We start from the raw sequence: 14,261 nt of genomic DNA on the forward strand, positions 1-14,261 counted from the left end.
CCTTGGAGGCTCTGGGTTCTCTGGTGTCAATGCTGTGCCAGCTGCTCAGAAGAGACCATGGAACCCACAGCTCTTTCATTGAAAATTCCAAGTTTTCTATCTTCTGCATGTTCTGTATGGCAAACGTTTCCAACTTACCTTTTAAAAAGAATTCCCCTGGGGCATCTGTTAAAACCAAGATTTCAAGGCCTCCACCCCAGAGAATCTGGATCAGTAGCGCTGACCCAGAGCCCAGGAATCTGCATTTAACCAGCATCTCAGTTAATTCTAGCATAGGTGGTCCATGGCCAGTCAAGCCCAATTTCCCCAGGGCAGTCCTGGTTTACACCTGTTGCCATGGCTTTTATAGCATGATTAGTAAACGTGCTTTCTCACAGTCAAAAGTGTCCTGGCTTGTGAAGGAGTCCTTGGGCCTAGAAAAGAAAACAACTGTCTCAAATGCCCTTTTGCTGAATCATCCAACTTCAGGGAAAACAAAACTGAACTTTAAGTTCCGCCCTGATGCTCCCGGCCGGTTGCATCTACCTGGGACTTACCACCCTCTGCTCAGAAACCTCCCACCCCCTACATCTGCCTGGGGCTTATCACCCCCTTCCCAAAACCTCCCACCCCCTGTTCAACTACAAATGCCATCTCAACTAAAGATTACCCAAAACATCCCGCCTGACTAACGTTTTCCCTTATCGCTCCACAAGTAAGTAAGTAAGTAAAGTCGCTCAGTCGTGTCTGACTCTTTGAGACCCCATGGACTATACTATAGCCTACGAGGCTCCTCCCTCCATGGGATTCTCCAGGCAAGAGTACTAGAGTGGGTTGCCATTTCCTTCTCCAGGGGATCTTCCCAACCCAGGGATCGAACCCGGGTCTCCCGCATTCCAGGCAGATGCTTTAACCTCTGAGCCACCAGGGAAGCCAACCTCCCTTTAAATATGAAGGCTCCCTGATCCCTTGCGCGCTCAGCCTGGTCGTTAGACAGACTGTCGCCCCTCCTTGCCTGAATAAAGGTAACCTACCTCGGTTGAGGTTGTCTCTCCTTTTCTGCCTCGGCCCGAACTGTACTTTACAGCTTGGCCAGTATATTATATTGGTCTCTTTCCTTCAATCCTTGGATAGTATGAAAAATACCACTATAACATATGGTATTTTTCATAATAACATAAGATTTACTGTTCAAACTGTTAAGCAGTTTCTTTGCCAACAGGATGTTCCCCGCAACCGCCCCCGCCACCACAAAGGTCAGTTCCATGATCCCTGCCACAGAGAATCCGAAGGACCTGTTTTTCCTTTGAGTGATGGTAAGAATTTTAAAAAGGCCTCTTGTCCATTCCCAGCAACTTGCCAAGCTGCTTGGTGCTGTTCACGTACTGAGTTTCTGACACTGAAAGAGCAGAAAGTGGCGCTTACCAGGGGGAGTGATGAGACTTCAGACAAGAGCTCAGGAAAGGACCACACTGACACTCAGGGAAACACAACCACCACTTTATTGTTCAGTGACTGTGTACAGGACTGCCCACGTGCTCCAGGACTCGTCTGGCTATGACACACACCACAGATGGCTCCCCGACTGATGGGGGACATTATCTGAGCCACACACTTCCCCAGTCATGTTTTTCCAACCATCACAAAAACAAAATTTCAAACCAAAGTCATTCTTCACTCGTGACAGTGTGTACCAGCCAGGCCACAGAATAGCACAGAACACAAGGGGCCGGGCTTCCCTCTACAAACCATGAGGCAGCTTGTGAACCCTGGAAACACACATACATTTCACTGCAACTAAACTGACCACTGCTCAAAGCCAAGCAGGTCAGATTTGGACTTAGAGGCACAAACATGGTAATGAACTTTCATTTTATATATACATAACTCTTCTCTTGTTAAATCAGCTCACGTTCTCAGTTAGGCATTGTTCATGAGTTAAGCAGTGATTATTAAAAAAAAAAAATCAGCCAAGTGACTTTACATTTCAATGCAACATTAAATTTGTTCACAATAGTATATTCTACTTCACATTGACTTTTCTTTTTCGGTTCAAGCACTTCATGAGTATTCACAACTTGTATTCTAAATCTGGGAAATATTGACATTACAAGCACTCATGTACTTTTGTAAGGATGTGAACTTAGAGCAACAGATGTCATGAGTATATAAACCCGAAGCAGCAATCACAACTTCAAATGACTTTAACACCAAGGAACCCTGCAGAGATTGGCGTCAGCCAGGATGCTAATGGGGTAGGGTTCACTCTCCTAAAACGTGTGTCATGCTGTCCAGTAGTGACTTGAGCACAGCCTAGGTGTTTCAGCAGAGTGGAGCATTTGATTCCAGTGCAGCGCGGTGAGGACAGAACAACAACAGTGAACAACAGAAACAAAGAGGCAACGGCACTGGATTCCTCCGACCCTGAATACAGCCAACTTGCATTTTTAAAGTGCTTAAACCTTTATACCTTCTAGGTAAAACTTGCCTTGGCTGTTTACTCAGAGCCAAGATATATTTAGTTTGGTCTAGTTTAAAAAAGAATCTTAAGCACATGCACAACTTATTGGTCAAATTCACACACCAACATGAACAGGAATTTAAAAGAACAAGACATCAAAGGACTTGACATACATTTTCTCCAAGAGTTACAGAGGCAGGTAGAGAAAATGGGAGCAGATACGGGATCGTGGCTAACATCTATTTTAGGTTTTATACTAGTTGTGACAGCCATCGGCACACACCAGGCTGCAAAGCCTGCCACCCAGCCTGGATCCTTGGCAGCGGCAGGTGCCTACAGGCTTCAGTTGTAATGACTCTAAAACATTTGGCCTAATTAAATATGGCAGACAGTGACCTCAGCAGTGTTTTAGGTAAAAGTGAAAGTGAAGTCGCTCAGTTGTGTCCAACTCTTTGGGACCCCATGGACTGTAGCCTACCAGGTTCCTCTGTCCATGGGATTTTCCAGGCAAGAATACTGGAGTGGGGTGCCATTTCCTTCTCCAGATCATCTTCCTGACCCAGGGATTGACCTGGGTCTCCCGCATTATAGGCAGACGCTTTACCGTCTGAGCCACCAGGGAAGTTCTAGGTAAAGGAAGTTTTTGGTAAAGGCACAGGCCAATTCTTAATGTAAATATAATGTCTTTAAAAATATTGACTGAGGTTTCTCATGGGTATAAAAGTTCAAATGGCAAAAGAAAATGGAATTTAGAAGAAAGTGGTGCCATGATGCATTCTCAGCAGCAATGTAACATCTTATACCTATTCTGTTTTTGTCAACTCTTCATCATTGTTCTTGTACATCAAGCATGGCTAAATGGCAAATGTCTGTGACTTCCGATCATGGCATGTATGAAGAGCCAAAACAGAACTGAATGTTAAGAGTCACTTTTTTCTCAAAAAGAATCTCAAGGTAAGACTATTTTAAAACATTAACTAGTTCTGTTATTAATAAGCATTCTATTCTGAAGGTGCCATTTTCAACCAATTTGGAATGCAGAGATAAACTGAAGAGCCATTAAGCCGCTCCTAAGTGCTAGGATTACACATTTCTTTACTTGGCTAACTACAGGGTGAACACAGAGCTTATATCTTTGACATTTGTGCTGTTTTGGCCCATTTGCAAAAATTAGCAGGCCACTTAGAGGTTGTCAAAAGTTAGAATTATCTAACAGAATGTACTTTTAAGTGAAATTTTGTTATCCCACAAGGATTCAATTCCAGTGGGAAATGGAATCTTCACTGAAAAGTCAAGAAGCAAAATGATCAAACAAAATCAAAATGCAGGGTTCTTCTATGAAAATCTCAGAGAAGAGCGATAAGGAGGTCTTTATACCACTACACAAAGGACTTTAAGGTGTCCTTTTATTATGAAAAAGCACATAGAATCTGAGAACTGTAAGGATGGAGTTCAAGTTTCTTGGGTAACCTTGTGTTCCTGAGATGACAACACATTTCAAACTTTAGCTCTAGAAGTTTAGACAAGAATGATCAAATCTGAGCACACCACAATAGACTTCCAGAGATATCCATGAGGAATCTTATCAAAGGCTATTCCCTGAGACATGCAAGAGTAGTGAAAATGTAACTCTGAGTACAAAAAAAAAAAAAATTTCTAAAATCAATTTGCTCTCTCTCTCCCTTTAAAGCAATTGTTAAAATTAGTTGGCATATTAAAGAATGCAACTATAATTCTTCACTTTTGGAAACTATAACATGAAAAAGTTAAGCAGACTTAATGGAATCCTCAAAAGATGAGAACTTTTAAAGAATGCAATCGCAATTTTGTACTTTTGAAAAATGTGATGTGAAAAACAAATCCAAAATACTTCTCTATGTAAATTAAAGCTTCAGCCACGGTATTCAAAATTAAAATGATTTACATAATCTACTATACTTTTTTTTTTTGGTAATTAACCTTCCTGAGGCTGATTTTGTTCTTAGTATTTGCTTAACTAAAGTGCCTAATAAAATTTCTACAGAATATATTACTCTCTTCATAGATGAATATTATTTTGAACTACATTCTGACAAAAATCTAACTACATTTAATTATGCTTGATTAATCCAAATGTCACTGAGAGATTTATAGAATAGAGAAATATTTTTCAGGTTAAGTTCATCCTTTCTTTCACTGCAAGCTTCCTGGATCCACTATTACCACAAACCTGCGACTCAGTTCTAACATTTTTTTAAAATTCCACCAAAAATAACTAGACCACGGGACTCCAGACATCAAACTCTACTGCTTATCCTTTTCAAGAGATGTGCAGACTCCACCAAAGACTCAAGTCACCACTTCAAATTGGGAAGCGAGCCACCCCTGTGGAGACAGCAGTGCTGGAGGGAAAAGAATACAGAGACGAGGAGTCGTCAAACACTAATATGCGTTTATTAAATGCTGCAGAGTCTTAATGCGAGATAAGAGCTGGGCTTTCTTTTAATACAGGCACTTAACTGTATCCCACTTTCAAAGGTTTTCAGTAGTGATGCCCTAAGATGCTTTCATTTATATGCAAACGCACACCTAGCTACCCTCCCTAGAAACCAGTCGGACAGGTCAGAAGACCTCCCGAGTGTCCTCCTCAGCTCTGAGGGAGCAGATCTCTACCGAGAACCCCCAACCCCCGCCCCAAGTAGCTACTTGCGTCCCAGCTCCACTGACCCATCACCAGCATCCTGGGCAATTCAAGTCCAGGTTTTAGAGATAGATGAAAAGGCATAAACAAAGGTTTCTCAAGGATTCCAGGACCTCGATATGGCTGTCCTTTTATTTTCTTCATTTAGGGGGTGGGGAGGGGCACGGGTTGAACACCATAGAGGCCAACTTGCAGACTAGAGAGGGAAGCCTCCTCGGCTAACCCTCTCCCCCGCCTCTCAGACCAGTTTGCCAGTGTTCCAGACAGTCTTTTCTCCTGACAAGCGGCATCACCCTCCAGAGGCTTGAAGTGAGAGGATCTGGTTTCGGTCATGAGTTCTGAAGTTCTGCAAAAACCATCCTGGGGTGTGGCTCAGCCAACGTTTCCATTGTGAGGAGACACCGGCCCACACCATCAGTGCAATGTGATGACTGAACCTGGCTCATGCGCCCACCATTCCCCGCTGGCCAGCGAGACAAGGAAACGCCAAGGGGCTCAGCCTGGGCGCAAGGCAGCAGAGCCAGGCTGGGGACACAGCCTCTCCGGATGCAGAGGAACACACAGAGGAGACAGGGTGTCAGGGCTCACCAATGCTGCCTCGTTGAACAAACACAACCATACCATCTGTGAGGATGGCAACGCTTGCAGGGTTTTGTGTCCTCCCCCATCACCTGGCCCTTGCCAGCCCCTTCCCGCCTTTTTCTCTCAACTGTACTAGAAACTCTCCCTGGTGAGGGTCTCACCCACCTGAATGTGGGCTCGAGAGGCTGGGACTCAGCCGGCTGTCATCACGGTGTGTGCCCAGCACTGGACATTTCAAGTGCATGGGAGACACTAGCTATTTAAAGGGAGGAATGAACACGGCTTTCCTTTCCGTGAATCCGCTTTCCACCCTCTTCACTTCCTTCGTCCCTCACATGTGGACACATGATCCATGCTGCGCTTTACACCAAGAGGGAACCAGAGCAGAGACCCTGAACTGAGGGGAAGGCGGTGCCCAGAGCAGAGTCAGGCACACTGAGCAAGACTGTTACCCCTGCTTGTGGATCGTGTGCTTGGCTGAAGGGAGGAAAGTGTGCCTCGTCGGATACTGGTCCACCAAGGGAAGGCGGCTTCAATTCTACAAACAGGCCAAATAAAACACTCAACCTGTGATCACCCTGTAAATGCACTTTCGAAACATCAATTTGTGTGACAGTAGGTCCCAGGCCTACGAACCATCTCAGTGTACACTTGTGAATATCAGCAACCATCCTGATGAGGACTTAATGCCTTTCTATTTCTTAATGAACGTTTTGAGATGGGTTGCTAAAAAGACAAGTAAGACAACCTGTGTCACAGTAAAAGCTCTCATAGGAACACCTCTCTCAGTCAGGCAGTTCGACTAGCAACCTGTTAGTAAAAAAAACAAGAACAGTTTAAACTTCTCTTGATAACAACTGATTATCTGCTAGTTTGAAATATTCTATCATATTTAATGAATTAATAAATCTGTCAATGGCTAGTCACTTTTGAAGTTCATTAAAACGTCACCTGCCCTCTTGTTTTCAAGCCAGAAGGTACTGATCTCTCTAACTGATGGACCAGGAACTCAAGGTAAAAGCTATCGTTTTACAAAGAATAAACAAACATCCGGTATTGATGAAGTTATTAATGGTGCCTTCCTGCTAGCGGCATGGCTTCCATCTGCTGACTAACATATAGCTTATGGTTGGGAAGGACATTATCGTCAAAGTCAATGTTTAAGCACCTGGACTGCTGGGAAGATGGCAGAGTAAGTCCATGTTTATATACGTGCTCCTGCCCTTCAACACACACATCCAAAAGCTGGAAAGGAAGCTGTGTACAGGGAAACTAATAAAAGCCACCACGCCATACCAAGGACTCCAGGGAAGCATCTGACAGCTAAGCTAGGGACTCATCAGAGAAGGCTTCTTCAATCTGTCAAGCAGCCCACAGTTGCTGGGCAGTCGCTGAGAGGGTTTCAAGCGACTCAACTAATTATCTCTGAACTTGGAGAAACAAAGCCTGGTGGTGGTCAGGACAAGCCGAGGGCGCGTTTCCCCAAGCAAACCTAGGAGGGGAGGTTGACATCTCATGTGGCCATCTGTGTGAAAAGGAGACCAACTGACTACACGTAATCCAGCAGAGCAGAGGCACAGACCCTCTGAACTTGAGGGGGCGACCTCTAGTGGAGATAGGGAAACGCGAGGGGACCCCTCTCCCCAAATGGGACACAGCCAGCCCAAGGGCAGAGCATTCAACAGTGCCCATGAAGGCACTCTGGGAGGCTTTGCTTCCCCCCGCTTTCCCCCGCGTCCAGAGAGCAGAATGGAAAACAAAGACCGCCTCTGCCCCCACACCCCATCAGCATCCAGCCTGCCAATTTCAGGGCTCAGGTGAGCAAACGTGTATCACTTAAAAAAGGAGGAGTTCAAGGATGATTTATTCATACTCTTCTTGGCAGACAGAATTGGTCCCATGCAAAGACCAAAATAATAAGCAAAAAAAGCCATCGCAATACTTGTGCAACAATAAAAGAGCAAAACGACACAGAAGAAAAGGAATGAAAGAAGCAAAAGATAGGTACACACACTCTGGAAAAAAGAATGATCTCAGAAACCACAAAGACGGTAGACCACATAGGTCAGCTTTCCAAGAAATGAAATAAGGGGTCAAAGAGGACAACACAATGAGAGAAAAAACTGGCAGAGCTAAGCAAAAGACAGAGAGAAAAAAGATAAAACTGTAGCCAAAGTGAAAGCCACATGGGGGCCAAATCGAGGCCTAGAATCAACATCACAGGAAATGGAGTCAGTGAAATGGGAGGTTAAGATTGGAGAAAAAACATCACACAGCAGGAAGAAAGACAAGGAGACCCAAACGATCAAAGGCAAGATAAATGTGGAGGGCAGAGAATGGAGAGCCAACATAGGAGCAAACTGCTGAACAGAGAGAACCAACAAAGGGTAAGAAGTGAGGGAAGGCACGAGTGTCAATGTCTGATGCTCACTGCATACCAGAAAAAGCCAACAGATAACGGTTGGCTCCAAGATACACTTGACTGAAGTTACTGCATGTCAAGGACAAACATGAAATCACAAGTACCAGGGCCAACGAGCAGATCTACAAAAAAGGAAGAAAAATCTGTCTGGACTCAGCTCTCTCTGAACCACTAGACACTAGAAGACAATAGAGTGATGTCTCTATAAAGAACCGAGAGAAAGAAAGATGTGATCCAAGAATCTGATAGCCAGCCAAGTTACTGTTCGTAAAAGACGCCATCTGAAATGATGCGAGAACACTCAACGGAAGCTGTAATCCCGTCCACTGAAAGATAAAAGCAACGACTCTCGAATGTAGAGTCTGTATGAGAGGGCTGGCAGTGAGCACTGACTTCATTCAAACACAGAATTAAGCCTAAATAACTCCAGTAATTACCTACAGTTAGACACTTTCAAGTCGCCTTTCTAGGTAAAAGCTGCCAAATCCATTCAATGATCTCTAACTCTGCAAAATGACAATGCACAAAAGAGAACCTCTCCCAAATGAAATTCTCTGACACTAAAGAAAATTTTTGGTTTCTGTCTTACCCTTGAGGGTTAATATACTCAGGAAATTTCTCAAAAGAGATCATGCTAATTACCTGGGGCAGTGCTGAGAGCACAGACTGAGGGCCAAGAAGACCCAGCTGCTGGCTTTGGTTCTTCCCTGCCACTGTGACGAACCACTGAACTGCTTTGGAACTTATATGGAAAACTGCATAATACCTGCATGGTTCAGCACACGGCAGCAAAAGGATCAAACGGGATGCTGTATGTGAAAGTTCTATGGAATCTGTAACCAAGGGTATAAAATCATGTTACCTGATTCGATGGAAAGTGAAGTCGCTCAGTTGTGTCTGACTCTTTGCGACCCCATGGACCTACCAGGCTCCTCTGTCCATGGGATTTTCCAGGCAATAGTACTGGAGTGGATTGCCATTTCCTTCTCCAGGGGATCTTCCCAACCCAGGGATCGAACCCGGGTCTCCCGCATTGTAGACAGATGCTTAACTGTCTGAGCCACCAGGGAAGTCCGACTGGATGGGAAAGAATACTATTTAAGGAGTCAAAATCAGTCATTCAGAGACAAAGAAAGGATCAGATGGCTCCCATGAATCCATCCCTAAGTCCATCCTTTCACGTCTCTCCATTTTCAAGTCATCTCTTAACACTTTATAAAAAGGAAATTCTGTACTTTCATAGCTCCTGACCAGAATTATTTTTAATTTGAAAACAAAGATAGTTTAAGAACTAACTAAGAAAGATGCCGCCCACCATCCGAGGTAAATGTCTGTCCACTTCCATTCACTGACTCAGCTAATATTCATTAAGCACCTACTATGTGCCAGGCCCTGCTTCAAAAAGTAGATGCTTGAAATTGAGGAAATGACAGGGAAGTACAGGGGAATTGGGAGAATTAAACAAATTTAGCTGAAAAACGGTTAATGTCTATATATATTACAACATGTAGAAAGATGACCAGATACCTAGAGACAAAGCACAGCAAACAGAAAGGAGAAATGAATGCTTGGGGTGGCTGAACTGTGTGAATGCAAGATGTTCCTGAAACTCTTATGGTTGCTTTGGAAGCAAAGTTAATTTCTTAATTCAGAAAACAAAGACACAATTTAAAAAAGAAAAAGAAAACAAAGACAGGAGAGGCAAGACTGTCCTGGAGTCAGACAGTTAAGCCAGAAATACATCAGCAAAGGACTATCAATGAAGTCATTAAAACACTGAAAGACATCTTCAGTTTCAAAAAAGACCTGAAAAGAAAGGAATGTGATCCCCTCCAGTGTATCATGCATAGAGAGAAGAGTAAAGAGCTGTGTAGCTGGAAAGGGAGGCGAAGGAAGAGGCTGAGAGACAAGCTGACATATAGGAAAGCTGGGGTCTTTAAACTCAAAGGCCATTTTTTTTTTTACATCTTTATATCACATGGAAATAATCACATGGAACAGCCCCATTCCCAAGACACTGACTTGCCCTTCAAAAAACAGGCCTTTATGCAGACCATCTCATTGACTTGTATCTTGGGAGTAACATTGGTCTTTTTCTTATCAGACTAGATTATGAGTTCCTTGATGAGAGTCTTCTAAGGATGGAAGAGATGAGGTCTTCCGAAAGACAAAGGAATCACCATGAGCTCAGGTAATGTAATGAAAGAGTATTAGCTTTGGTGGAACAAAGAGAAACAGAGTCGTCCTCCATGCGAGTGCAGTGGGTCAGAGCATGGCTCCATCCAGCGGAAAAGCCCACTGAGATGGCAGCGGCGAAAAGAGGGTTAGTACTGTCATACGTCTAGAGGAGGAGGAATACTTAACCAGTGACAGCTTTTAAATCAGCGGACTCAACACTTCAACACTAGATGGAGAAACATTTATATGGATGTTAAAAGAGGGCAGAAGTCAAAGTAGAAGATAAATATATGAAAAATATTAGTGAAGAGAAACGCACCCTGCAGAGCTGTTTAAGTTGTGGGTTTTAAATCCAGACTCTCAGATAGCTTGTGTTTCTAAGGGTAAACATGACATGACAACTCTAAAGCGGCTGAACGTCATGAAAATATAAACGATGATGACCTGGGGCCTGTTCCAAATCAACTAGAAAGAGCTTTTCCCTTCGATGGCCTATTTGACACCTAGTAGAGTGCATCACCACAGGGACTTAGAAAACTGCAAAGGGATATGATGTGAGAAAAGGACCGTATTCAGTGGTAGATTGTTACATGAGCATAAAAACTTCACTTCCCACTCTTTACAAACTTCATAGTGACTTGAAGGTAGTTTTTCACTTAAGATCTTTGAAACCAAGCAGCTAAGTGAAAAATTCCAAGACAACTTTTGGAACACTTTAATCAACAGAATCGAAGTATACAAATGAATTTCAAAATGAAATCAATGCACCCAAGAGGGAGATCTAACATGAGAGTATCTACAGCTCACAATGAGAATCTGGTCAGATGGAAGAAGGCCAGAGTCCAAAGCCGAGAGTGAAGAGGGATGCGTAAGAGAGAGGAAGGGCTCTGGGACAGAAATATCAAGACATGCTCATCTGATGTCTTCAAATTCCAGACTCCCCAAGGCCATAGTTGGTGGTTTGGGACAAACATGGTATTTGGTCACAAAGAGCAGCAGTAGAGATCGGCTGTATCTGGAATGGGGAGGGAGGCGAGAAATCTGGGGAGACTGTAGACAGTCTATGATAAGACGGAGGTATGAGGGCACGGGCACTAATAAGGCTCTGTGTCCCCTTACGACAGGCGCCAACCAAACCACAGCAATGTACTATGAAAAATGACTCAAGTTAACTGCTTTAGTGGAAGATATGAAGTAGCTACAGAAACTTCTGTGGAAAAGGTCCGGCTTATATGGAGAAAAATACACATTCAAGCACTGGATTATCTATAGCGCCACATTCAGAGTTGGTGGAGGAAAGGAGCTCTTTCCGGGTGACTTGCAGAAGGCCATCTTTTCTTCAGGGAGCGGACTAAAGCATTCAGTTCTTTACAAAGTTCTGTTAGTCTTCATCTTGTCCCTACAAAGAAAATGACAGGGACAGCCCCAGTGAGTTTATGAGGACAACCTTCTCAATTTTAACTGAGATGTAGTCAGAGCATTTAGTTACAGTGACAATTCAAAAACCTGTGTCTTATCTCAGAATTATTCTCTATAGTTACTACAGAAGAAGAATTAGCATTTAATGACATATATACACTAAAGCAGTTCTTTCCTCTCAGTGAAAAACATGCTTAGAAATGAGGAACCACTGCCAATGGGCACGGGGTTTCTTTGGGGAATGGTGAATATGGTCTAAAATCAGACAGTGGTGAGGAGCACACCGCCCTGGGAATTCACTAAAAACCACTGAGTTGTATGCTTTCAAAGGGTGACTTTTATGGTATGTGAATTATATCTCAATAAAGTTGTAACTCAAAATCTGCTTAGAAATTAAATTTTCTTAGCATTTTTCATTCACCTAATGAATTTAATATAACTACTAAATACTTCCCCAAGGTTGCCAGCAATTATCCTATTTCTGTTAAGTGAAAAATTTTCAGTGTCAGGGTAGCCATTTTAGAATTTTAAAAATTGCTTTCTGATAACATTTGTTTGCCTAATAAGATATCAGAAATGAAGACTCAGGGACTTCCTTGATGGTCTCAATGCAGGGGGCATGGGTTTGATCTCTAGTCAGGGAACTAAGATGATACATGCTGCCCAGCATGATCAATAAATAAATTTTAAAAATTTCCCCTAAATAATAATGTATCATCCTTTATAAAAGAGAAATTAAGACTCATAATTACAGTATACAACCTGCTAAACTATTTAAATAGGCTTTAAAACAATATTCAACTAAAACCATCTTTTTACAATCCAAATGGACCTTAATGTTCATAAAGACCGTTTTCTGTGCTACCCAAATAATTCCCCCTACCAGAGCCATAGCTGGAATTAACTGCTCATACTGATGCCCAATATACGTCTTGACTTATACGAACTGAAAATGGAATCAAGGGAAATTGAGCCAGGTGTTTCAAGCTGATTTAGCTTAACCTTGGCCAGGGACGGTGTGTATATGTATATACACACACCTGTGTGCATGCTCACATTCATGTGCATAAAACAAACTCCTCTAAATTTCATCATTTGAGGTGAGTGACCAACCTTGCACAGAGGCCCATCACAATACTTCCAGAGGAAAAAAAAAGTAGCAATATAAATAACCTTTTATATCCTTCACTGGAAAAGATCAATGCTACTACAATGGTACAAAGTCACAAAGCTATATAAACTCTATTTGCCTACAAATACCTGTCTGTTGCACTTTGTTAGGAATCAAGGTTTTCAGGGTAGGAGGAAATATATACAATTAAAATAGATTAGGGAGAAATATTACAATGTTAAGAGAGAATTAAAAATCAACATGAACTTATATATCTTAAATCATGTTTTATAAGGTCTGTCCAGAAAACAAGACTAGAAAAGATGTCATGTACGCCTCCAGCTCCCAGATTAGGGTTTCTAATACCCATTAAAAGTAAACAGGAGTCTTAGTATGAGATGAACCTAGGACATCCTCTTGGGCCAGAAAGAAAGGAAGCTTTCAAAGACCAACAGGATTTCACCAATGGTACATAAAGGATATGGCTCAAAATAGCTTCCAATGGCCAAAGGTGTGCCAATTTTAGCATTAAAAAGATGGCTACTACATGCAGTGACAGGGTGAACTTCACAGAGAAGAGAGCCAGACACAAAAACAGCATGCACTGTATGTTCCATTTATTTTAAATTCAAGAAGAGAAGAGAGTCAGATATAGTGATAGGTGATGGAGTAATGGTTACATGGTGGGGAGGGAAAAAGGAGAAGAGTGTGACTGGAAAGTGGCCTTTTCGGGTCCTGGAGATACAGATGTAAAAATTCATCATGTTACAAACTTTTTATCTGTACACTTTATATATATATGTTAAATATTGACCAAAATATACCAACAAAGCAATAAAAATCTACAACATGCATAATACTACTTTAAAAAAAAGGAAGCCTGAGATTCACCCATTACCATTTAAGGTGGTTTCTAACTCAACATCGTCCTGGAAAATTTGCAATTTAAAAGAAAGATTTAAATGCCTATCCTGCCTTGCCAGGAGGAAATGTACTTCAGAAGGTACCTAAATGACCTTAGCTGATGAGGAAAAACTTGATAGGAGAATGTCAGCTAATTGTCAAAGGAATGACACTAACAAAAAACTCATCATTTTATAAACATTAACAAAATTACTGATTCAGGCCAAGTTTTTCAACTGGTCTTAATAACCCCTAAGTGATGGTTGTATGGTGCCAAAGTAACACTACGCAGATCATTTTCTGATTGAGAAGGGAAAATTAACCACATTGTGGAGGGACCAGGCAGTCATCATCTGAATTATGGGCAGTCTTAACATTACTAACACTGGATCAACTGAACTGCCTGGGTCTCAGAGTGTAATTCTGCATCCATATTTATGAAATATTCTAGCAAAAAAAAAATGCTCCACTGAGCCTTCAGATGAACTTCCAGTTTACGGGAGAGCCAGGGTTTCAAAGAAAAAAA

At 42.4% G+C, this 14,261-nt stretch overlaps 1 protein-coding gene across 2 annotated transcripts in view; it reads right to left on the reverse strand.

Moving 5' to 3' along the window:
- Positions 1–10,999: 10,999 nt before the first annotated feature.
- The window catches only part of PDK3 (pyruvate dehydrogenase kinase 3), a 79,678-nt gene continuing 76,416 nt past the window's right edge, over positions 11,000–14,261 (reverse strand). For both annotated transcript variants that reach the window (XM_040266646.1, XM_040266648.1), the window contains exon 12: positions 11,000–11,701. In XM_040266646.1, coding sequence (XP_040122580.1) covers positions 11,671–11,701 — 31 coding nt within the window. In that variant the 3' untranslated portion in view covers positions 11,000–11,670. The remainder of the gene's footprint in view (positions 11,702–14,261) is intronic.

Source organism: Oryx dammah, unplaced genomic scaffold (assembly GCF_014754425.2).
Source record: "Oryx dammah isolate SB20612 unplaced genomic scaffold, SCBI_Odam_1.1 HiC_scaffold_23, whole genome shotgun sequence".
In the NCBI taxonomy this organism is placed as follows: Eukaryota; Metazoa; Chordata; class Mammalia; order Artiodactyla; family Bovidae; genus Oryx; species Oryx dammah.